Raw genomic sequence first — 26,520 nt, 5'->3', positions numbered from 1 at the left:
TAGGCAGAACTCTAGAGTACCTTCCCAGACACTCAGAGTGCATCAATTTGAAGGAAAGAGTGAGATTATTATTCTATGCAAACAACTTTTTACTTTGAATCAATTGTTAAGTGCTTTTACACTTGATAAAGGTGTTAGCAGAACAAAGTAAGGCAATATATCCATCAATTTGATGGCTATATCATTACCTTTAGTTCATTTTAAAATTTTCTTTGATATATAAAGGACCCAACCTTGCAATTTTCAGAAAAACTTGTTATCAACAAAGGGGTCACAACTGCACCACTTAGCACTATATATTCTTTTTAGGCCAAAAAATGGCTCAACGTAATGCTTTTTCCTCCTCTTTTTGCTTTTCATTTAAAATAGACTAGCATACTTCACAGAACCATCTTCTCTATGCTGCACACAAAGTGCTCAAATGCCATGAGCAATAATGAGTTCAGGGTTTTGCTAGTCAGAAGGAATGATGAACACGTTTTCTTCTGCCTTCTTCGGTGAGAGTTCATACTGCAGGGAAGAAAAAAAAGAAAAAGGTAAGACAAAACATCACAAAAATTTATACAAACATTGAAACTCTTCAAGATAAGAAATTGCAAAGATCCTGGAAGCACATTTAGATTCAGCTCTTAATTCTCAAGCCCCTATCCTGGAACAAGTGCTGCAGGATGAGCGGCTCCCATAACACAAGTGCTCTTTTCTCAGCCCTGCTGCTCTTTCAGTATCCCTATTCAGGAACACCTGTGTCCCTCAGCAACTCAACGCTCATAATGGAAAATTTTCCCTTTGGAAAGGCCCAGGATTCCAACTTTAACTGCTAAAATCTACAAGCCCTTGGTTTTCATCATCTTTTCTAAAATCCCAGGCTGAGTCTGCTGTGGTGACCACAGGCACAGTTGCTCCTTCAACACAAGGAGCTTCCTGTGAAGTGCAGGCACATGGCAACCCACACATGGCAGTAATCCACCAAACTTACTGCAGAAAAGCTAAACTCCAGAGGCATCAGATCAGCACAGAGACCTGGAACAGCAGCAGTAGCAAAAATACACATCCATGTGATGGGGTGAATCAGATGGAAACTAAGCATTGTATCAAAGTTTGCAAAGTATTTGTCCTAATTTACAGAGAGGGAGAGCTTAAGAACTTCAACAGAATATTTAACCAGGACGTAAGTTAAATAAAAAAAATTGTTTTAAAAAAATCAGACTTGAATACATCAAGGCTAGAAGTTAGCAGACCTAAACAGCAGATAAGAGAACGCATGCAAGGTGCTGTTAGACTGCAGAGCCCTTAGCCACAGGTTGTCATGGATGTATAACTCCAAGGGCAAATGCATTGAGGGTCACAAACTACACAGAAACTGCCCCAGAGTGTGAGTCCAGGAGAAACATCACTACCTGATGGCCCTTGTCTTTATCTTCTCCCCCAGGAAAGTACTGTGTGACCTCTTCCCCTCGTCAAACATTTCTTTCTCAATGGTTTCCATGCATCAGGATCAGAGGTCACATAAAGAACAAGCCCCACAAATTAGCCAACCAAAGTCTTCCCCTCCCAGGATTTCAGCTTCATTTTGTCACTTTTGACACCAATCAGCCAGGCAAGAGCTCAGTCCCCCATCCATAGGGAGCTGCTTTTGTATCACACATACCGTTGTATTCTGCACAGCATCGGTAAAACTCTTTGCTGTTTCACCCAGGGCTGAGTCAACTGATTCAATTCTGAAAGAAAAATGATCTTAGCTGGTTTTTCATGAAGCACTTACTGGTGGAGTTTGAACAGATATATTTACCACCAAAAATAAACCTGAGAATGGTAGGTTTTTGCTCAGCATTTATGCCAACAGTGTCTTTTATACAGAAAATGTTCACCTCCTTCCACCTCCTCTGACCCCTAGACAGTCATGTTGAGAGTGTGCAATTGCACATTATTCCAGATCCTGGTACAGCTCTCCTGAGCAAGGTTCCTCTCCCACACAACTTCCCATACAGGGTTCCCTCATTACACTCTAATCCCAATTGAAAACCCTCACAAGGCTGCAAAAGCTCCATCAGTGGACACCAAGTGTAGTGGTGTTCACCAAGTGAAGATGCCATACTAGGTTTAGAATCCTTTCCCATCTATCAGCAAGGGTACCACCAGTGCCCTCTATGACCATCAGAGGACTTGTGAGCATGCAGGACAGCCGGCAGAGATGTACCTTTCCTTTTGCTGGTTGTAGAACGTATTCAGTTTGAGCAGCTGCGCATTCCAGAAATCCTAAAAAGACCCCAAAGAAACCCCCTGTTACCTGGGAAGAGGCACCTTTTTGGGCTGGCACACAAGAAGCTGTACACACCAGTGCTTCCTTCTCCATAGCTGCCAGAATTTGAGTATCCTTCTCAAGGTTGGCAAGCTCTTCAACAACAATCTTCCGGAAGGTCTCAAATTTATTCAGCCTAGTGATGGAAAGCAGAAACAATTTTGCCACTTTAACGTGCAGTCACACAAGGTGGACAACAACCCCTTCAACACCAGAGCTACCTTGAGGCAGAGGAAAATTTCACTGCTGAGCTACATGGGGCAGATTTGTTCTCAGATATGTCACAGAGCATGTGAATAGCTGCACCAAAGGCACACTGCAGATAAACACGGCTCAATAGCCTGTCCCAAACAGCAGCCAGGAACAGAGGACTGGGGCAGAGCATACACATGAATTCCCAGTGCAATACTTGCACTGCGTGCTCTCCCAGCCTCCAGGGAGTTCAGCAGAGATTTCTTGTGCTGAAGACCTCTTTAAGGTCCCTTTCAACCCAAGCCATTCTATGATTCTATTTTAACACGAACAGCCTCTATGGAGGCTCTTCTTGCCTTAGGTTTCATATGTACAGGATGCCAGCAATTTCTAAACCTTAAGAAAGGTTGTGGTTGCAACATCCTTATTGACTTGGGTTTGCCACCATTCCCAGCTGCATTGAGATAGGAAAACTTTGGCACAGCCCTGCATCCGCTATCCTGTGATCCTGGTTAGATCCAAGTTACTTCAATGCTTGGTTGCCAAGTAAGTATCTCACTGTCATCTACTCTTATCTTCCACCACAAAACATCCCTTTTTTTTTTTTCTTTTGGAACTCCAACTTCTCCATGTACCTTAATGACAGCAAATTCTGCTCATAGAGGTCCCATTGATACCCGGGATTTTTGGCTTTAAAGGTTATTATTTCATGCTACATTTGATCTAAATCCTAAAAAGTGAATGTGCAATAGATACAGAGGCCTGATACTTACATCCTATACTCTACTTGTAAGTGTATCTCACTTATACCAAATTCATAAATATTAGAATTGATTTTTTTATCTAGCTCCAATCTAAGAAATTCAGGATTTGAGAAATTCCTTTTCTTCTCCTCCACTTCATTAAGCAAGTCACAACCTGGCTTCTTTCTTAAAAGATTTAGAAATAGAAGTTACTAAGTTGATGAAAACCAGAAGACAGTTCACAGACCACTCCAACTGTTTGTAACTCAAGCTTACTTTGCATGAATTAACCCATCCTCTCCTCCTACAGGAAAATTAGAATTAATCCCAGGAGTTATACATCTGAAACTCTTCTTGTGTAAAAGAAAGAAAAAAATAAAGAGACACACACAAGTTATTTTGCCATACAAACCATAAGCACAATATCCAGCTCTCAATTTGGCTTTCCCTATCAACCAAAATTGACAAAAAATTGAAGCTGTTTTCAGCCAGCACCAGACCACTTACCTGCACATATGTATCTGGTTCAGCAGGGCTGACAAGTTCTTCTCTGAAGATCTCAGGGCATCTTGTGTGTTGATCTCAATCCTTTTGTACCGGGACTAGCCACAGGATGCACAGTTAGGGATAGGCAATGGCCCTAGTCAAAACCTAGAAGTCTAGCTTGCAAAATCTTTCCCTGGAAAACATGTTCCTCTGCAGGAACTTGCCATTCATCTTTGCAAAAACCATCTTAAATCAAATTTAATCTGCAGTAGAGATGACACACATCAGTGCTGCAGATACACTCTGATTTAATTCAGTCACAGTAGTTACACCAACAAGCCTCGATGCAACCTATGTGACTTCAGGACAGTGTTGTGCTAGGAAAAATCTAATTTAAATTTTCTTTATGTCTTCCCTGTAACATTACTCAGAATATACAAGTTCTGTAGAATACTTCTAAGAGCTCCAGACTAACAGACACTGCCACCAAAGCCCTACTCCCGACCACAAACTAAAAATGGGATATTTGCACCAACTCTCCCTGAGATAAAAAGGTAATTTCACATAATATGATCAATTGCCACACATGTTGAAAGAGCTCACATTACCCAGAACAATTTCTTCAGTTGGCCAATAAAGCTTTCAAAGGCAAAAATCACTCCTGAATCACTCAAGTCTTCGTGGAGCATCTTGGAAAAAACCACATCGTCTAGGCTATCATCCCTTTTCTGACCTGGGAGGAAGCACATGCCCAGTTAGCATTATGCAAGAAGAATTGCTGGAATATAAATCTTCCTGCTACTGAAGGGATTGTCATTCATGTATGCAACAACTTCTGGTAGACAGCTGGAATTTGGGGCTTGTTCTTCTAGAGCTCACAAGCAGGAGGGCAACTGGCTCAAAAATCCCCAGAGAAATACTTGTTGGAGAGCAGCAGGGAAGGATAGGCACAATAGAGCAACACAATGAGCTATCTATCTACAGAGACTGAGGTAAATTAACAGAATAAAGTCAGAAAATAGGCCACCACTTCTTCTGTCTTCTACTTATGCATTGCAGGGAAAGTCTGATCCTCTTGTGCTCAGAGTTAGCAGTATTTTGCAGTTACTTCATCCATTACCTGCATGCTTTTTTCCCAGCTCCCGTGTTTGATGGTTTTTTAATAATTCTGGAAAATCATACTCAGAGTAGAAAGTGTGGATGTCATGGAGCAGCTGACCAAGTGAAACCCAAATGTCCTTATTCAAACCTCTACATACACAGTGTTCACTGCCATTGGCAGTGCTGCAATATCTTCTGATAATTTTCACTTTTGGATTGTGGAGAAGGTGGCCTCTCAACAAATACATCCCTTCAAGCTTCCATGTGACTATGATTTCTACCACAAAAAAAAAAAAAAAAAAAAAAAAAAAAAAGAAAAAAGAGAAAAGAAAAAGAAAAGCTGAAAGCATTTAAGCACTTCACCTTAATTACAACTGGATTTTACCTTTCTGGACCTCCACTTCCTCTTCTACTGAATCAGAAATTTTCTTTGGTGTATGGTTCATCTCAGAAGGCAAGTGATTTTTCTCCAAACTAGAAAATTTAGGCTTTTTTATGATAGTGCCACTCAGTATATCTAGAAAAAGAACAGAAGATGTTTCAGAAGAAATCTGTCCTTTTGCATGAGGTACACGACAGTGCCTGCTCAAGGAGAAACTGCCACTGGAATTACCAATGCTTCAGAAAAGGAGGCAGCCTCATTTTATGGTCTGGCATCACACAAGACAGGATAAGATTTCACCTGCAAGCACCTTCCCTAGCAAAAGCAGAGAACTAGCCTGCCCAGTGTTATACAGGTATTTGGAAAGTTTCCATGTCTCCATCCTAAGGATTAAGAAATTTCCTTTCTTGGCCTAGTGCTATTCTAATCATCAAACACCTCTGATGTCCAGCTTCTTCCCAATCCCCTTTCCAACCCAAGTTCTCAAACTGCTTATGAAGAGAATTTTTGAAAATAAAATTGAATCAATCCAAACAATCCAAATCAAAGCTGCAGGGGATTTACAGCCTCTACTTTAGGGAAAATTTGCTAAAACCCAAAGAAACAAACTATATCCCCATCCTTTTGTCTCACTGTGCACTTTTTCTGAACTCAGTAAATTGTCTGACAAATCATCTCCCTGGAGTCTCCATAGGGCAGAATGGAAGGTCATGGGGCCCAGAACAAGGGAGGGAGACAGACTAAGAGAAGCACCATGGAGTAGATTTAAAGTTCACAGAGAGAGTCCAAATGCAATCAGAAACCACACCTGAAATTTCTGAGCATAACCCTGTTTGTGCCTTTGCATGGCAACAATCCCTCTCCAATTGTAAGTCTGTACAGCAAACAGTGACAAAAATGAAGTCCTCAGCATCTATCTTTTCCCCCAGAATTAAACAGATGTGTCATTGCAGTGAGGGCGTATTCAGAAAATGCTGGACAGGTAAAAGATCCATTGGGAACACAAACAGAACCAGCTCATGAGAAAAGGGATGCTTTTGTCCAAGACTGAAACTTCAGTGACTCACTCCATAGTCAAATCAGTAACTCAGACTCCTAGAACTACATCAGCACTGAGAATTATTAGGATGGAAGCAATCCCATTGCTGCTTGACTTGCTTGAAGTTCAGTTGTTTCCAATCACAAAGAGACTGTGCCATACTTTTGAGTTAGTTTATAAAAGTTCAGTTTCATTTAAAAAAAAATATCCTGGTATGCCACTAACCTATTAAAAAAGCTACAGCAGTAATAAGCATTATCCAAGTCTCCATTTAACAAATGCTTATAGCAATGGTTTACATCCTTGTTCTTAGGTATAAAAAAACCCTGCAACTTGAAGGGACACTTGTTTTGTTTAAACTGAAGTTGCAGTTCACTTCTGAAACATTACAAATTATCTTTTGTGTGTCTCTTGGGTCATTAGCTTGTAAGTCTACACTACAAGTCCCCCTATAATCAAGGGGACAGGTTTTAAGAGTTCGCAATGAATTCAGGAATGTATGTAAAAGCATCTTACCACAGTCTGTCATGACATTCAAAAAAGAGAAACAAAATTTAGCAAAAAGAAAAGTAATCTCAAAAAAGTCAGGGTTATTTTGTCTTTGAAAGAAAATAACTTTGGCACCACCTCTTTCTGCTTTTACCCAACTCTTCCCCCCTGTTATCAAGAGTAACAAACCTGAGTCCTTCCGCTTGCTGCTTTCTTCCTCTCTTGATAATTTGGCAGGCGTACTATGAAATTTCTAAGGAGAGAAAGGAAACAAAATAAGAAGGTGCCCAGCCTGCAGACAAGCTGCCAGGGTCTAGTCTTGTTATGGGAAGCAAAGGGACACAATCGCTGGTTTCAGGCAGAGGCAGCCTGAGAGCAGGCTGGGAGGAAGCAGAGCACTGCAATCTGCACCTGTGTGGCTTTTTCCACGTCACTGAGAGAGCTCCTGGCAGACACACCAAGCAGCAGTGGACTCCCTCCAAGATCATCTGAGAGTGCTTCATCTGTGTGAGACAGTAATAAATGACACAGGCAACAAAGTTTGAATCCTGTATTGGCTGGAAATCACAACTTAATGACAGAAAATAAAACCCAAGCCCTCCATCCTCTCGTTTATCTTGTCACACAGGGAAGAGGTGGTGGCTCAGACTCAGTCCAAACGCTGTTTTCTTAGTGGTTGTCAGGTCATTCCTTTATCACTCAATAGCATCAGCTTATCTTCTCCTTGTGCAAGAGACTATCTATGCAGACAGTATCTACCCCTCATAGCCATCACAAAGAAATATCACAAGGCAAATATTTATGGGAGAAACGTGAAGGAAAAGTGGAAAAACCCACCACCAAAAGAACTCATCCAAAAAAGTACAGACCCACACATATCAAAACCCTTCAAATGCACTGAAGAATATTAAAATAAAAATACCAGCACGATTCACTGTGGGTAAATCATCTTCCTTGGAGCTCAATGAGTTTTTCCTTAGCATCTCCTTTTGAGCTCTTTGCCTTGATTCTCCCTCCTAAAACAAAACAAAGTCTAAACCTTATTTAAACATTACTACAGAAGGAGAGGTTGGGGTGCTGTTTTGGAGGGAGAGTTTTGGATGAATGGTTTGTTTTTTAAATACACTAAGAGTGGATACATACATTAAATATGCCTAACATACTGGTGGCTCTATCCAGCATCAAAGGAGACCTGTGCCCTGAAGTTCAATGCATGCAAGAATTCTCCCTTCAGGCATTGGAGATGTACATTTGATGATGTTTTTCATAAGCAGAATAGAAGCATTGTAGTCAAGAAAGAAAGTTTTCCAGGGGAAAATAAAAGCTTTTACTGTGACTACTAGTTCTGCTTTTAGTGTGACTACTAGTTCTGGGGATTTTTTCCCAGACTGCCTGTATTTCAAATATGTATATACAAATATACATACACACACACATATATTTGATATGCAGCATTTAACAGTTGTTTCTATGAGGTTTACCATGTTTTCCTAAGATCTCCTCCATTAGACCAGTAGAGTCTCAACAGCACTTAACAGACAAATCTCTCCATCAGAACATTTGAGAACTAAAATAATACCAGTTTACTTAATTCTCACTCACTGGTACACATTTTACATGCATAATGTTTTTAAATCTGAGGCACTAAAGCACGACACCTTCTTACCTTCTTTGACTCGTAGTCGCTGCCACTACTTGCAGAAGATACTGGAAGCACTGCAAGAAGAAAAGCTTCCCTGGTTACTGGCAATGTAAAGGGTGTACTTTATGCAGTTAACTGAGTTAGCCACAATGCAAATCATAAATCATTTCAGTTTTGGTTTTCTAGCCATTTACAAGATAAAACTTCACAACACTTCCATTAAATTTCAATGAAACACCTTTCTCTAACAAAGACAGATGCAACGATGCAAACATACACAACTCACTGCATCCAGAGCAGCCAAAAGAGTAAAAAAAAAAAAAAAAAAAAAAGAAAGACAGGCTTAGCATCTTGTCTGACAGTCCCCAAGTCCCAGGCAAGACTTGTGGGCTGACACTGCAGTGAGAACAATTGCCCTCGAAACCCAGCAGTATAAAGAATAATTTGAAGCTCAACTTTCTTTTGCTTTTTAATCTGTGCAGAATCCAACAGCTACCTGAGCAAACATCATTTCTCCAGGAGTGGGAGAGAAACATTCCATCTCATTCAGGACAATTTGGTTTCCATTTGGTGGTCACAGAGGCACACAGCCCTGGAGCACAGCTGCAGGGGAGGTCTGCTGCTGGTCAGGCCCAAGCAGAGAATACTATCAGAGAGAATCACATCTGACACTCAGAGGATGATTGGCTAATTACTGCATAAACAGGGGAGCAGAATGGCCTGATCTGCAAATTGTGAGGATTTTCAAGGTTTACTCAGTGATGTTTCTGGGGAGGTGAGGAAGGGAAAGCTGCAGGGAGGAGGTGTGGTAGCTTCAGAGAGATCTTCCTCCTAGTGCAGTCAAGAGCACCAACACAGCCGCCAGCTGAGGGCCCATGGGCTCTTCAGCACCATCACAGAGAGGGCTGAACCCACACAGTTTGTTTAGGTGCCAAATGTCCACCTGGACATTTGAATCCCAATTTGGGAAGGAGACAGGAGCCCAGTTCAAGCAAAAAAGTTTACAATGCCTCTCCTCCATAGGGTACCCCATGCTGCTGGCCTCAAGGCTGCTCTCTCCCACTCAGGAAAGCCAGGATTTGGCCAAACTCTCCCTTTCAAACCATCACCAGCACTTACTTTTCTGCAGCACAGTACATCATGCATAGCTAAGTGTCAGAAGGGCACTAAGCTTACCTTTTAATTTACTTCTCACCCTGGGTCTTTTTCGGGTATAGTCAACAGATTTTGGCACTGGCTGTATCTGAGAGTCAAGGATCCAGCTTTTCTCACTCTTATCAGGGCTTGTATTTTCATTGTTACTTTCAGAGAAAAGGTGTTTCCTGTAGCTGGACTAAAGACACAATTAAGTCCTTCTCACTAAGAAGCCCCTCAGCCCTTCTATTTCAGCTGCTACTAAGTTATCCCATTTCTTCCTCCCCACAGTACAACGTGAAAAGCTGTGAAATCTGCCAAAATACCCACAGCCAGCTGTTGAAACAGCTGCATAAAAACACCAAGAGGCAGATGCTTGACTTTTGCCAGCATGGGGTTTTTACAGTACCCTCCTTCCTTATCTCTCCCTCTCTCCTGTGCCTAAAATAAGAGCACTCTTGCAAGGAGAAAAGTCTCCATGTGTCTGAGCTGCATCTAGTGGCACATTAGGAGGAACAGGTAACACAGACAATTCACTAGCTGGTCTGGCAGTGATGGTGCATCCTGATCACTGCTTTCAAAATGACAGACAGTATTTAGAGGCTGTCAGAATCACATTTCTCCAACCCTGCACTGGGTAGGCCTTAAACTTCAGCTTCTTTGTGGGTGGAACAGATCCATACAGGTAGAAATACACAGCATTCAAATAGGCAACAATCAAAGGTTCTGGGGATGCAAAAGCATAGACAACCTACCCGCCTTCTCTCAAGAGTGCTTGATTCCTTGCTCTTGCTTCTGGTTTCATAGGTCCTGCCAAGTAACACAAAGACCCAGATTAGAGTAGCAAGCACAGCAATAACACACCACAGCACTGTGGAATGGGCACAAGCAAACAGAGGGAGCAGGAGGCCCCTTAAGAGCTCAGCAGAAGAACCAAACTGTTAAAGAGCATACAGTAGCCACATTTTTTCTTTACCTGGATTTTGAAAGTAGTAATTCAAGGATATCTAGAAATCAGCATATTTTAAAACAAAAGTTAATCTGCATACATAGAGGTGGCGAGTTCCTGGAAGCTTGCTATGACTGGAAGGCAGCCGAAGCAAGGCAGGGAGTTTAAGCATTTTTCAAAAATTCAATCAGTCATTTTTGCACATGGTCAGAAAAGGATGATGTTTAAGAGTTAAAATCATATTATTGTCAAAGTTGACAGCAGTCACTAGTCTCTCCAGTAACCTTTATATTCTCAGGTACTAATTAAAATATTGGTATCAACAACATCCACAGATAGTGTGGTAGCTAAGGAAGGAACTACTGTATTAGAAAAAAAAAAAAAAAAAAATCACACAGCCTTTTGGATCCTAACTTAAAAGATCTTAACCAAAGCTATGAACCCTTATTCACATAGCAAAAGGTTCATAAACACTGAATGTATAATACTGTACCTCTGACTTTGTGAAGAAGTTTTCTGGGCAAGAATCTTTCCTTTGGCTTCAGCAACCTGAAAGCAGAGAGTTATCTTAGAGCCCAGTTACCTCATAAAATACTCTATATATTGAAAATAGATCAGAATTCAGAAAGGAAATGGATTACCATTCCTGCTCAGAAATGTCACTTTTTAATGGAATAGGATTTGTTGAATGAAAAAGTGTCATAAATTATTATAGACAAACAGCTGAGCCTTTGACAGAGTTCCTTTCTCTTTTCCTTGGTTTATGAAAAATGCTCATTTTAAGCACCAACATCATGAGACATGCCATTTAAATCAATAGCAGTGCTGGCAGCAGCGCTGTAAGCACGGCGCAGGGCCCCTGCACAGCCCTGGGACAGCTGCTGGGGCCGGGGCTGGGTGCCATGGAGCAGGGATTTATGCTGACACCCAGTGGCAGTAGCTAGGATCAGGCCATGTCCAGTTTATAATAGAGAAATTTGGGGTGTTCCATTCAGCACCCATTGCCTCACAGTTAGCAGCACCAGTGACAGCTCCCACATCAGGGAAGAGGCTGAAAGCCAAAAGGTTTGTCCAGCACAGCCACCTTGATGGAATCTGTCAGGAGCCAGTTCACAGCTTCCTGGGAAAGCCCATACTGGGCAAAGTTTCAAAGCAGCCAAAGTGATTCATTTTTATCCCTCCCTCCTTTTTTTTTTTTTTGAGAGCCTGCAAATGTAAGTCAATCAGAATTCTCAACAAAAGTTTTGCGAGGACTGAGTTTTAACCAGGGATTCCCAGCTCGCAAAGCACAGCTTGAAGGGGATTTCAGTCTCTTCTATTTAGTCTAGGAGGACAACATGAATGCTCAGCAATCTGCTTTTGGTATTCAGTAAAGCAGAGGTTGGCCTTCAATCACAGAGACATCCCACAGCCTCACTGAAGCAGCAGCTCAAATACCTGCTGGTGTTATCTTGCATTATCCACCACAAAACTCACGTAGTGATGAGCATTCTTGCCACTCAAAAAAAAAAAAAAAAAATCCATTTCCACCACACAAAGAAAACGAATATCTCAGGTTCCCAGTTGTCTGTCTTGCTATAACAGCATGTTCATCCTTACATCATTTCTGCAGTAAAGGATGTCCCCTGCTTCAAGTTACTAAACCATTAGGTACTGAGTTTTTGTCTCAAGTTTACCTTTTCACGACTTGAAGAGTCTGAGTTTTCAAAGTCATAGACTTCCTTCCTGCAAGACAACATAAATATGGCAGTGATGTACAATAGTGAAGAATCACCCCATAAAATTCCACTAAGAGCAGGGAGGTGATAATGTGGTTTCATTCTGAGCCCCTCTCCTCAGACACCTTCTATGCCTAAAAATACTGTTTTCTAAGCTTCTAAAAAATACTTGCTCCTTTTCTACTTAGTCTTTTTGCTGTCTGTCTTGATTCTCACTTTTTTAAGTAGTAACTGTTTTAAGAAATACTCAAAACTTAGAAATTACCCTATCCCTGTTTATGTAGAGGATATTTTGTTCTCACATCGCCCATAGTAGTACATGGTAGGAAGAAGTATTGAGTGGAAATATAACATCAGAAGCATTTTAAAAATTCCTTTTAGTTATCTTTCGAAAATTCTAGTATTTAATATTTGTTCTCTAATCTCTTGTTTTCACACCCTCCAACATTTAAACTTAACTGTAGTTTTATAGCTCTCTCCAAATCGTAACTATTTCAAAAAAATACTACAACAATTGCTAAATATACAGTACATCATCTTTTTACTAGTAAAAGAATGGGAGAACTAAAGAGCTGAGATCCTTGCCAAAGCCTCCCAAAGGAAGGAAACACTCATTTCAAGATGAAACACTAGAGGGAGCAGAATGACCGAGCTAAGTTCCTCACTCCTAACTTCTACACTGCTGCTCCTGTTTTAAAACCGGTATTTGCTGCATCAGATTGTCTTAAAATACACAAAACAAATAAACTTATGAAGTCCTGCATCAAGTTTTCCTATTCTGACCTACAGTCAGTCAAAAATCATCTAAGCACTTGGGGTTTTGGGAGGTTTTTGGAGCTGAGAGACTGTGGGCTGAAGCAGGACTCCTATGGAAGCCCCAGAACAGGAGCAGAGATCCTCACACACAGCTCATTGGCCCTCCTGCTCAGCAGCAGGCATTAACTTGAACACAACGCTTGGCAGAGTGTAGGAGGAGGGCTCAACAAGGCAGACTTTTAGTGCTACGGGTTGCATAGAGCCCCCAAAACCTCAAGTGCTTCTTCCTGCAGTGCCCCCAGCCTCAAATGCAAACAGACAGATGTGAGGGGGCAAGGGAAAGGGACAACTTGAAAGAGAAGCCATTCTGAAACCCTAGGAAAGGTGATGTCAAGGAACTGGCACAATATGACTTAAATATTTGTGAAAGAAGGTGGTGTTCAGAACTCAGCTCACTGGAGGATTATGGTCGGGCAAGTAAAAAGCCAACATGCCATGACAGTATCACAGGGGTAGAGGGCATTTTTGGCAGGCTAGGGTTAGCTTCTGAGATCTTTATCACTTTGGGCACCCAAACGGTCCTACAGAGACAAGTTTTGACCCTTCATAGCATCATTTTGTTTTTCTTCCTGCTCTAGGTACAGTCAGGCCACCCCCCATGGGGACACTCTTCCTCCCTGAGTGCTGGAAAAGGTCTAAAATGTACACCAGTCCCTGCATGGGGACAGGCCTTGGGTGTCATACCTGCCTTCAGCCCTCTTCTTGGCCAAACTCGATCTCCTGCTTCTCTTTTTGCTGGTAACGTCCCTTGGAAAAGGAGACACTTGCAGGATCTGAAACAACAGTACCCAAAGTCATGTTCTCGTTCTAGAGCCTGCCAAAGGCAGAGAAAAGGTGCGCTAGGAAACTTCCCTCCTCCCTCTACAGCAATTTTCCAGGTGCAACTGTTGCCTGTGGTACTTTCCTACCACAAAGTATGAGATTCACAGAGCTGAAACTGGGGGGGGTCAGGAGGGTGAGGGGAGAGAAAGTTGCTCAAAATCTTTGGATTCACTGTAGAGTGGGCAAGTGCTGCAAAACCAAACTGACAGTAAAAAATATTTAAAAAAAAAATTTGGAACTAGCACCTGGAAATGTAAACCCAAGAACAAGTCTAAAATGCGATTTCTTATATAAGTACCCAAACTCAAAAATACTGCTTTGAGAATTTAATTTTTCTCACATAGTGCATTTACTTACTTGTTTTAATACATGGACACACCAATAGAACTTTCCAAGTGCAACTACAAATGACTCTCAGTTACTTGGAAATTTACCCAAGTTGCAAGCTCCTACATAGGAGAGTCATTAGAGCCCACATACAAAACTGAATAAACACATCTGTAGATTTCCAAGGCTTATCTCCATTTAGGAAGCAAAAATTCCCTCTTGAGGAGAGTGTGCAAGACTTGTGACATGCAAGAATGTCCCACACACCCCTGCACTCCTGGACACAGGCACTGCACATTGCTTTGGGGCCGTGGATGTGCTGAATAAACTCCAGTGAGCTTGAATCTCTTGGCCGGGCCCCTCTAGGATGAGGTTGGCAGCTGTGCCTCTGCAGCTCACTCCTGGTGCCAAATGGCGCAGCACATCAGGTGTGACACACTGGGGGCTCAGGACACTGCTCAAAGCCATGGGTGGGTCAACCCATCCCAGCTTTCTTCTGCAGCTCCACCAGAAAGCCTCTTTCCTATCTCTTCTCTCAGGGGGACCCCCAAGGCACACATACCTTTGGTATCTGCTCATCCATGGGTTCTTCTTCTAGGGACTTCTCACTGGGGACAAGAGGACATGTAAAGGAGCTGCTCATCTAAAGATCAAAATGTTTGTGAAGTACTAAGTGGGGGGGAAACCCCAAACTTGGACCAATTAGCACTAAAGCAACAGTTTAATGTATAGGGAAGAAAGGTAATCAAGAGCTCTATAGAAGTCCAGCTCCTTAACTACAAGGAATTCTGTCCTGCAAAGGTCTGGGATAAAAAGGTGAATTCAAGCCAAGGTGAAATCAAATTCACGTCATTTTTTCACTAAGTCATGGTGCCCATAAGGAACAATCCCACACTGGGCAAGCTCAGGTTTCACAGCTGAGGTTTAACTGTCCGTAAATCAGCTGTGGGCTCACCTTGGATTTGGACTAAATCCATGATGAGAAAAAAGTCACACCAAAGCAGCTGCCAATCTAGTAACCAAACTGTTCAGCAACTCCAAAGCATTGCAACTCCAGGCAAACAGCCTTGATGTCCAGATGGCAAAACAGAATCTTCAACGTAATAATTGATGGAATAACCTCAAAGTTACGTGCATTAAAACCTCAGGGGGAAAAATCCAAACACACACACACAAAAGAGCCACAAAAAACTCACTTTGGAACTTTCTGTCAGCGAAACACTCACCTAGGCTTAGCTTTCATCCCTGAAGATGGAGTTTTGGAGTTTTTTTCTGAAGAAAGCAAGGAAACTGTAGTTTTACCCTCTGAAGCTACTATGAAACTTTATCTATTTTTTGCTGTAAGACCCACAAAATCATAGCCTTCAGCATATCACCTGGGTGACATTTAATTGGGTCGGACTTAAGGTACTGAAGGGAGCCATGCCTGACCTTGGTCAGCATCTTCCAGGTCAGTCTGCTGGCTCACTGTAACCATGGCAACACCAGAGTTGACCATTTTCTGCTTGGAGACATGAAACCATGAACAAAACATGCATATGACCAATAAAGAAGTGGGGGTTTCTACAAATAGACTTTTTTTAGCTGTAGCCTGTGGCAAGAGCTGCATGGCAGGTCTGCCATTGCCCACACATGAAAACTTTTTCAGCTGCATGCAGGTGATATTATGGGTTTCTCACTAAAAGCATCCCTCTGTCCTCTTACAAGAGGAAGTAATTTTTTTTCTTTTTTTAAAAAAATCTGCCAAAATTGCAGCTCTGGAGATAAGTATTTGAGTTGAATAGACACAAACCAGTTTTCTTTGAAAGAAGGTTTTAGTCACACCTGTAAAAAAAGCAGACTGGAAGAAGGGAAAAGGGGAACAAGGACTGTTCCATCATACACCACACACTTACTGCTACAGTCCCTGCTAGCTGCTGTCTGTGCTGAGAGGCTGAGTTGTCTTTTGGAGTCTCCACATTTTCAGAGTTTGAAGGATCTTTCCTCCTCTGTGTGTTAGAGGACACAGGTGTTTCTGCAGAACAGCAACCAGGGGGAGAATGCCATTGCAGCAATTAAACACCCTCACTGCCCCTTCTTTCCATTCCCACACATGCATGCATAAATTGCAGCAGTACAACCTTCTAGGCACATCTTAAACTCACATTTAACAGAACAAACCCAAGTGTCTTCAAAGTACCCAGTGAAGAATTGCAATGCTAAATAAAAAACAGGCTCATCAATACTGGACAAATTTATGCAAGTTTATCATCTTACTACTTATCTTGCTACATTGACTCCTAAGCTCTGGAAGACATGGAACAAGCCTGCATGTGTGACTAAAGTAGGGGGATCTTCCACCATCTATGCTTTCCTCCACTGAATCTCCATCAGGTACTGCAAAATTTGTTTCACTGCAGACTAACTACCTTCTGCCCTTTATCCTCCTTGACTGCTTCAAGTACTCATCTGTATCTCCACAAGCTGGAGGACTTCCATTATAGCTCTTTATAGGCTGTAAGTGGAGCAAAATGGGAAGGACTACTGAAGAAGTTACTGCCCCAGACATTTAGAGGTGGAAATGGCTCTTTCAAGTAACTTAGAAGAAATTAAAAAATAAAAATTTCTTTTTAATATTCTAACAGAAAGAATGTGACAGCTATCCTAAGAGCTCTTCAAACTTCACTTGTTTTCAAGACAGTGGGTGATAGCAGTAGGAAGAGCTGTGATTTCACACCCTTAGAAGACATGGAAATATCTGTCAAGTTACACCCAGAAAGGATCCATTAAAAATCTAATCACTCTAAAACCTGAAATACAGCCAGTTTTGGAGCAAGAGCAAATCCCAGCTGTCAAAGTTAAAAGATCACTATACAGAAAAAAAAAAAAAAACATACACCTTCAAAAAAATTTGATACCAAAGTTGAGCTGAGGAAGCTTTTCCTGTTTAACACCAATTTTGATCATACACACCTCCTGCTTTTTTGCTATAAGCAGCTTTTCCTTAAGGCTGTGACCTACAGTTTGTGGGGGTTTACAAAAGAATTTCATGAGAAGGAAAGAAAGGAGTTACTCTCTCTTTTTCTTGGGAAGTACTGGGCTTAGACCTCCTTTTGGGTCAGACACAGAAATCTGTACTTCAGGCTCCAAGTTACCTCAAGAACTCCTGAATTTAGAACATAATAAAACTCTGTCAAATGATCCTGGAAGAAGATGCCTTGCAGAAGATGTTCACTGGCAGCACTACAGGAACACCACCATTTGATGATGGAAAACCTTATGTGTCCAGTTCAAGGAAACACAAAGCATTGGCTGTAGGGTGGTGAGAATATAGAAATAAATGCTATTCCAGGTGCGGCTAAGGGCCTGCTCTGCCTTAAGGCAGCTGCTTTTGTAGCTGGGGCACAGACAGGTACAGCCCTGCAGCACAAGGTATTTACAGCAGCAGGTCACCTCCTGCAGAGGAGCTGGGCTGCTGCTCACCTCTACCCACAAATAGGGACTGCAGCACTTCTGTTCCCCCAGCTGTTCTTCCAGGACAGCTCCAGGCACCTCCAAGGCATCATCCACTGCACTTGGGGACAGGGGACTGGAGCACATCATTCGCTGAACATCACCTTGTTCAGAAAAACCAGAAGTTGCCTCCCTGCAGGAAGCTTTAGTGGAGGCTGCCCCACCATGTACACTGTGCAGAGGAGAGCTTGTTATGTGCCAAGGTGCAAGCACTGGCCCATCAGAGAACCTGTGCTTTCAGGAGGCCAGAAGCCACCCCATGGCATGGCCAAACCAGAAACCAGGCATCAGGTAAGCCAGAGGGGAGGGCAGGAGGGTGCATCCCACCACACCTGCAGATGGAGAAACATTCTGCACACCCTGCAAATCAGGGACCAGCCAGCAGCTGAGATGTGCCTTGGCAGGCCACCTGCCAGCACACAGATCCTGCCTCCATGAGCATTCCCTGCTCGTGCAACCCCAGCAGCACATGGCCATGGGGCCCAGTCCTCACTCCCTGGGCCAGAGGGACTCAGCAGCTGACACAAGCAGAGCTACCAAGCTAACAAGGCAGGAACAGAACAAGACTGAGCTTGGGCATGGCCTGGTTTTTGTTGTGGAGTTGTTTTTGGTTTTTTGGGATTTTTTTCTTTCTTTTTCCTTATTTTAAGTGAAGTCAACTGTAAGCTGTGGACTACAAGTGAAAACGATAATATGAAAACAGATATTTAAAGAAAAAACATCCCAGAAAAAAAAAAAATCATATCACCTGCTTCATTCTGCATAGCTTCCTTCCCAGAATGGACAATCTCATCTTCAGACTCAAATATCTGTTGGTATGAATTAATCTCATGTGAAAAGTGGTCTTACAAAAAGTAGTCTTTATCTACTAAAGTCAGCTACTTAACACAAAACTAACAGTTGCTAATTGCCAGCAACAAATCAGTGGATACTAATTGAGTTGATAATTTAGAAGGATCTTCGCTCCTTTAAGGGCAAATGGCAGCCACTATATTATGCTTATTTACTGTCATGTAAGCTTTTCAGCAAACACTACAGACTGTGAATGAATTACAAAACAAAAATTAACTATATTAACACTTGGGGGAAAAAAGAAAAAAAATCACACCAATTTATGTTTTGACATTTGCTAATAAAACCCTTGAGGTTTAAAAGTACTCTATTCTTTGTCTTGAACTCCTGTCTACAAAGTCAGTCTAAGATTTGTATTTTTCAGCACACCTCCAGGTTTTTGTGTAACAACTTGCTCATCCTGTGCAATGTAACAGTTGGAGCCATATATAAGAGCATGTCCATACTGAAAATTATGTAATTAAATCCCATAGGCTTAATTTTCTACTTCAGAAACTCAGGAAAATTATAACACAAGGAATTAATTAAAAAATAACTTTAACATGCCAGCTTTTAAACCATAAGTTCAAGTATCTCAAAACTTCTTTCCTAAAACACCTCATTTCTCTATGTAGAGTATCATAAATCCACAGTGGGAAGGCAAATATATAGTAAAGAGACACAGAGCAAATAAAGAAACCACAAAACACAAATCCTACAAACCTGAACGGTTTTGTCCAGTGTAAAACATAGTTAAGAAAAAAACCCCCCATATTAGAACTTACCATCAGTCTTTCATCTCCCAGGACTTTTCTAAGTACAGCTAATATTTCAAGCTCATCACTGAAAACCAGTTCGAATTTTATTGCTTCTGTTTTGTTAATAGCAGTAGGTATCTTCATAAAAATTTTAACAATCTTTTTTCTATCCTTCTCTGCATTTAAAAAAAAAAAAACAACAAACAATCAATTTCATTTATTTTAGATCAAGACATTTTTCTGTTAATCCCAAGATGTCTGAGTAATTGTTTGGGATTTTAAAAACAGCCTTTTACATCTTGCCTGCGTATTTCCAGTTACTCTGCTTACTCATTTCTTTCCCTTTGAGTCTTGGTTATGCTGTTCCCCAGGACACCAACAAATTGACACCTCAAGGTGTCCTGTTTGGGTAGAGAAGGGGGGTTATTGTGCAGAATGGGCCCACACTCTGTCCAACAAGCAGAGCTAGTGCAGGATGACCAAAGGACAAGGCAGAGAGGGAGGAGAATAGGCAGGAACACCTTGGTGATGGTGGGATTTCAGGTGTCCTCCGGGTGTCTCATGAACCCCCAGCCAAACAGGATAATGTTGGGAAAAATCTTACCCTTCACACTGTAAGTGTTGACATTTTCTTTTGACAGCCTCACAGAGTCCCAAAGACCTCCCTTTGAAAACCAAAAGCATCGTGTCAGAAGGGCTGAGGGAGTGCCCACTGGCTTGGGCTAACCCAAGGCCACCTGGGCTTTGCTGTTACCTCATCACAATCCACATAGAAAGTCACACTCTGGCTGCCAGCATTGAAGTCAATCCAAAACTCCTCCAGTTTCTCATCCGATGGCTTCTTTGCCTGGGGACGAAGAGCAGCACTGCTGTTGCCCTAAACACCCCATGGCTGCTGTATCAGTCACAGTTTTCTTTAGTGAGAGAAAACTGGAAGGCATTACCCTACATAAACATCCATACATCTTGCAGAAACAAGAATTCAGGTCACGCTGTGGGGTGAGCCAGCCCACTACTCACCCAACCATACCCGTGTCAGGTGTGCCTCTGCTTCAGCCATGGGAGCAGAAATGCACAAATCCTCCCATGATTGTGCCAGAAAGAAGCTGTGGAAGCTCTGTTTCTGAGCACTTGAAATAAGCACAAACTGTGGAATCAGCTTCCATCTACATGGGTTTGATTCAATATGGCTGTCAGGAATGGTGCCACAGTTTATTCAACAGAAAACCAGTGAAGCAAACTGCAGGATCTGCAACTCTTCTCCAGAGGCATCAGGCTAATCTTGTTTTCTGGCAGTCTGGAAACAGCTCTGCCAGAGGACTCAGAGTTGTCCTGTCCACCTGTTTCTTTTTAGAACACTCTTCTGTCATCACCATGAAGAGAAGCATTGCCTCTATCACTTGGCTGATACAACAGCAAAGTCAGCAGCAGTAAGCTGGGAGCTAAGTGACAAACAAGCAAAATTTCCAGCTAGAGCAGCAGGTTACACCCTACGCTCCAAGAATTGAGCTCTTCAATGAAAAAGAGGCAGGGAAAAAAAGGCTCAAAAATTTACCACAGAAAGCAACATTTCAGCAGCCATAAAACACTCTAAGGAAGGTGCCAGAGCTTTAAGAGCTATTACCTCATTCATGTCAGCAAAAGCAGATATGCAAGGAAATGAGTAGACCCTGGAAGAGAAGCAGACTTCACATGATACATTCAACATTAGAGTCTGACTTCAATTATTTTATTTTTAATAAGATTAGTAACCAATCTCATTGTTCAAAGAATCATTTCAAATTTTCTAGAGGTAAATTAAGCTTGGATAAGTTAAAGAATACAGTATTTTAGTAGTGGCGCGTTATCTTAATTGATTTTGCTTTCAAAAGAATCGCCATAAAAATCCATAAAATTTCCTTCTTAAAAAAAGCTTAATTTTACATGTGATGCAAAATATTTTTTTATGTTTAAGCCAACCCTTTCCACAATTCTATTTATTCCCTCTGCAGTAATGATGTCACCAATTTATTCTGTTGGTTCCCAGCTTACCTTCTTTTATCTCCAAGCCTTTCATTTAGAAGATTAAGAAATTTTCTGCAGTCCTTCAAGACAAATGACACATTATTTTTTTTTAAATCAGGCTATTTCTCCTTTGCAAAGTTATTTTATTGTGTAGAATAATATTTGCTGTGTAACCCTTATTGCCCAGTTAAAAGCTTTAAGCTGTGGAACACCAAAGACCACTGGGAAGAAACTCTCAATTTACTACAAAAGGTTAGATTCAACTTAAGACCAGTAAGAACTCAAATATAAACCCTGTAAATTAACTTATTGATGCATTATTTATATTTTTATTTTACTTTTTATAGGTAAAATAATTTAAAAGTAGGAGCTATTTTAACAATGTCTCATTTAATATTTACCACATTAATAAGAAAAAATAAAGGTAAAACATGCCATCCACAAATAACTTCGTGCATTTATAAAATCAGTTTTGTAGGAACTTCGTGCAAGGACACCCTGGCTTAACTCAACCAAAACTAGCCCCTATACACACTTGTCAAGTATGTTGTTTTCAAAATAAGGACTCTCACCGTCTCAAATTCTCTATCCTTGATCTCTTTGAAAGCTTCAGCAAGATACTTATCTTCAAACCAGTGGTGAACAAGGTCATCCCTCCATTTTTTTATCATTAACCTACAAAGTGCTTCTGAAAGGGCAACCTGAAGGTCATAATCTGCCGGGTAATCATAAGCACAGGATAAATATCATCCCTCTGGCACATCAGAGGGTTTACAGCATTGCTACTCCTGCCATTTTATACTGCACAGTCACACCCATCCTCCAGCCTCAGTTCCCCCTAGGAGAAGAGGGGAGGCTAACAGCCAAGTGTTGGCTCAGGCAGCCTCAGCTCCCCCAGCTCAGTGAGACTGAGATATGGAGCACTGCAAACCACAACACATGAGTGGGAGATGTGCTTGGGAAGGGGATGAGAGCAGAGACTCATCACTAACCCACCAGAATTAGGCTACATTCCATATACCATGGTAATACTCTAGGAAGTGTTATTATTAGGAGAAAACAAAAAAGATTTCACTCAAGAGGCCATTAACCTTGTTAGCTAAATTTTGTCCATATCATGACAAAGCAATTCAAATTTAATCTTTTTAAGACTAACAGCCAGCATATTCTGTAAACACATACATAAAGCTGACTTAATTACTTTTCTACATAAATCAGTTTAGCCTGCCTGATTAGTCAATATGCATTATTAATATCAACCAGAAAAAGCTAATGCATTGCTGTATTTAATTTTTTTTTAATTTATGTTTTGTTAAAGCACATTTTACTTGCTTCCCTAAAAATCAACTCTTGACAAAAACCTAAATTATAATTCATCTATAATAAGCATGTAGATGAGGTAAAGCTAGAGAACTTACCACCAACATCCAGTATAGTTTTTGCAAGGTCTTTCCTGAAACAGCATAATGCCACAAGTTAAAATGGAAATAACTAACTCCTAAGGCAGAGAAGAGGGTATTGAGGTACAGAAACAGGAGGGGAAAATCACTTACGTGAGAGAGCACATCTCCTCAGAGAGAGGGAACTTCTTTCTCTCCTCCCGTGGGAGACTGTCAAGTATAGAGTTGAGGGTCCTCAAGGCCTTTCACCCCCACAAGAGAAGGGGTAGAAAATGAAGGGAAATAAATCAAAAATATAATTTCACATATTTTTATCTAATTACACAAACTTTTGCACAAATATATCAAATTTTCTCCTCCTAGTAAGAATCTTACCTCCAGGTGCAGAGAGCAGCAAAGATTTGCTTCTGTCACTAGGCGCCCTAGTTCAGGCAAAAATAAATTCACTAGCTCTTTCTTCCCTAGAAAAATAATTTGAAAGGTATAGCTAGAAATGGATGGTGTCCATACAAAAATAGTTGAAGCAACAACAGTTTGTTTTGTTGAATGAATAAAAACATCCCAGCTATAAATTAATTTTAAGACAAAGTTTCCAACCATCTAATCCTAGATAGAAAGGGGTAATGGTAACTTCTATCTAAAAAAAAATTGCTCCAGATACACTAACTTCTGACCTGAGTAGCTATTTAAAGAGGCAGAGAAAGGGGAAGCTAATTACTAACCACTAGAGTATTACACTGTCTTGATAAGGTTTTAGGGTGAGAGAAGTGGACGAGAATTTTGGTTGATGATCAGAAGGCTGGATTTATTGATATATGATACATAATACATTATAACTATACTAAAAGGAATAAGGAGAGAAGTTGCAGAGGCTGCTAAGGTAAGAATAGTATAGAAAAGAACGAATAACAAAGTTCTGTGTCTAGCAGAAAGCAAGGACAAACTCTCCTGTGAGTGGTTAGCAAATCTAAACACTTACAGAAGACTAATCACTGTTGCACTTGTTGCATTCTACACTAGCTGATAACAATTGTTTACATTCTTCTTCTGGGGCCTCAGTTTCCCAGAAGATGAATAAATATCAAAAAAAAGATTTCTATGAAAAAATGTCTGCAACACTAAAGAAAACCTGAATATACAGGTTTTGTCAAAGTCAACAGAGTAAACCAATAAAGTATTAACCAGAAGATGCTTGTGCCACTCTGCTCCTACTAGAATAGGGTACAAGGACAAATAAGCACATATTACCTGACCTACAGTACAATGCTTCATTTTTACATGAATTGTGAGGCTGGATGTGTGGTCACAGGTATTTTCTGAAAGCACCTGCTCCCCCCCACCCCTATAAAACCAGCCACAGCAGAAAATTTTGCTGCTGAAATTAATGAGATAGACAGACATCCCTCTATTGAATTCAGAAGGCTGAAGGAGTCACCACATTATTCTGTGGAGATGGTTGCCTTCAGCAAGGGAATGATATCTGAAGCCAGAACAAAGATATGTGCAAGAACAGACTGTCTAGACTGAACCCCTTTCAGAAGCCACTTACTCTGATCAAGTGAAATGCTTGATGCTGACCATTTAAACAAGATAACAGAAACAGATTTTTTACATAGCAAGAAAACAAAGAGAAACAGAGAAAGGTTTTGGGCTCCAATATAAATGTTAATGAAAATAAACTGAAGAGAAATGGGCTAGAGAATTTTTTAAAAATATATTGCAGAGAGGAAGAAGTAGGAAGCTGAAGAGAAAAGAGAAAGGGGACAGAGTTCAAGCAGAATTAAGAAATTCACTCCCGAGATTAAGATTCACAATATTGAGGAACAGAAGGAAAAAAATACTGACCTTCATTACTGCATTTGCAAATCACCTGATGGAAAGAGTAAAAAAAACCTTCATTGGCACAGCACCACGCAAGAACAGCAGTACATGAAGTGTCAAGGTGTTAATGCATGCCTTCCTTACCCCCCAACTTTCAGATGCTAAATAACATAAACCAGTACATACCCACATCAGAATAACCTAAAACACCAGTGCACCCACATCAGAAAAAGCCACCTGATCCAGTTATGTCACATATGGTCACCCTGATCATACAATATGCAGGGAGGGTAAAGGTAGCCAAGGACCCACTTCCCCCAGGGATTTCAGCAGCACTTGAGAGTGCAGTGCCTACAGGTTCCCTGGAAAACCCACATCATTGTGACATCCTTCTCTTATTTTTATGTGGGCCAATGTGAAAGCATTTTTTATGATTATACACTACAGTACTAGATACCACAATGTGTATCTGAAGGATGTTAAAGTCCCTTGAGGAAAATTAAAAATAATGCCATAACACAAAACACTTCATCCTCCACAGTGAAAGCATGTGGAAGAAACGTAGCAGGAAGACATAATTCAAAATAAATTCCATTTTTGGGAAAATAAATGGGTATTTTATAATTTCAAAGTGGTTAGTACAGAAAGAAGGAAGCTTGATTTTGCACAAATATCTTTTAGCAGAGCTCCTGAATAGAGCCATAGGTATTGATATGAATTCTGATACACAAAGTGACACAGTTCCAGTAAGCTACAGACAACAAGACTGAGAGAAAACAGCTTGGGGAAAAAATTTAAAAGCATTCTTCCTATTACAAGTGCTACATCACTAGGCCTCTAAAGTCATGGATATTTAAAGTTGAAACCTAAATGAGAGTTGTAAGCCAGTTAAATCATTCTTTAGAATTAAATAACCTGTTTCAAATAGAGTAGGAACAAATTGCCAGGACCACCTTAGCAAACAGATTTGCACATGAAGTGCAGCTCAGTATCAGTAACTTGTGAGTTTTAAAGACAGCTTTGGCTCACAAGCCTTTATTTACAAAATGCATCAGTATTTCTTGCAAATTTTTCTACGAAAACAAATACTTCAAGTTAGAAAATGAGAAAGCACTTCTCCCAAGTGTGTCAAATCTCAGCCAGATCCCAGCCTGGAGCACACTCCTAGACACTGCCCACCCACTCCCACCTAGGCTGCTTCCCAGGCTCAGCCCAAGGGCACCAGGTCCATGCAATTATTTCTTTTCTAATAGGAAATTGTTTGTGAGCAATAGCTATCTTATCCAATAAAGACAACCCTTCTGTCCCCTTAAAAGAACAAACATACCAATGCAGAATCAAAGAAGTCTTCAAGCAGTAACATCAAAAATTTATTCTCATTTGGGTCGATGATGGTCACAAACACTCTTGCTCTTTCAAACCAAGATACCAGGTAAAAGTTAAAAAAAAAAAAGAGTTAAAACCTGAGAAGAGGAATTAATCATTCTAAAATATATGTCTGCAGGAAACCTTACAGAGTTTTTTACTCTTTAAACTTCAGAGTCAAGTACTGTGTCAAAAGCTACATGGCTTTAAGGAGTTCAAATTTCGCTAGGAGGACATGAAGACTGCCATTTCCCCCTTCCCTCCCTAGCCCTCCTTTTATCCTCCTTTCTTGTCCAAGGCACCCACTAGTGATGCTCAGACACAACACATGCTGCTAGTGGCACCAAAACTACTGTAGACATTTCTAGAGGACATCAACTCACAGCAAAACACTGTAAAATTTTTTCAAGCTTTTTCAATGTAAATATTTTTTTATACTTTATGGTTTTAAACATTGCATAACATCACACACAAATGGTGAACTAGAAATCTATGTTCCACTGAAAGTCCAGAGATCAGACTGGAAAAAAATTATTAATTTATCTCCATACAGGAATTTTGAGCAACTGTATCCCTGAAAAACATAACTGCAAGGCAGGAATACAACATTTTGGACTGGGGACTCCTCAGTTAGCTCTTTGCTAACAGACAGCATGTGTTAGCTGTTTCCTAGCACCTGTGTTAGGTCCAGGTGATACTCATCTTCAGCA

General features: G+C 40.9%; 1 protein-coding gene across 1 annotated transcript; it reads right to left on the bottom strand.

The window, feature by feature from the left end:
• Nucleotides 1-453: 453 nt before the first annotated feature.
• On the bottom strand, nt 454-25,808 carry SYCP2L (synaptonemal complex protein 2 like). Its single transcript, XM_054284688.1, has 32 exons — nt 25,773-25,808; nt 24,470-24,494; nt 23,000-23,085; nt 22,778-22,866; nt 22,643-22,677; nt 21,797-21,939; nt 21,252-21,304; nt 20,845-20,890; nt 19,975-20,067; nt 19,825-19,885; nt 19,248-19,396; nt 18,380-18,440; nt 16,041-16,153; nt 15,571-15,640; nt 15,366-15,411; nt 14,702-14,747; nt 13,675-13,763; nt 12,133-12,181; nt 10,950-11,005; nt 10,263-10,317; nt 9,550-9,706; nt 8,398-8,447; nt 7,654-7,747; nt 7,143-7,234; nt 6,921-6,984; nt 5,207-5,338; nt 4,329-4,453; nt 3,742-3,836; nt 2,336-2,435; nt 2,198-2,256; nt 1,649-1,718; nt 454-510 (listed from the first exon to the last, which is right to left on the bottom strand). Exons 1-32 carry the CDS (start codon nt 25,806-25,808, stop codon nt 454-456), a joined length of 2,496 nt encoding a protein of 831 aa, XP_054140663.1.
• Between the last annotated feature and the right edge of the window lie 712 nt (nt 25,809-26,520).

The sequence above is a fragment of the Melozone crissalis genome, unplaced genomic scaffold, assembly GCF_028551555.1.
Source record: "Melozone crissalis strain CALT ecotype California unplaced genomic scaffold, PUWL_Pcris_2 ptg000042l_1, whole genome shotgun sequence".
Classification (NCBI taxonomy): Eukaryota; Metazoa; Chordata; class Aves; order Passeriformes; family Passerellidae; genus Melozone; species Melozone crissalis.
The sequence above is the reverse complement of the archived record's forward strand: the minus strand, read 5'-3'. Positions and strand labels throughout refer to the sequence as shown.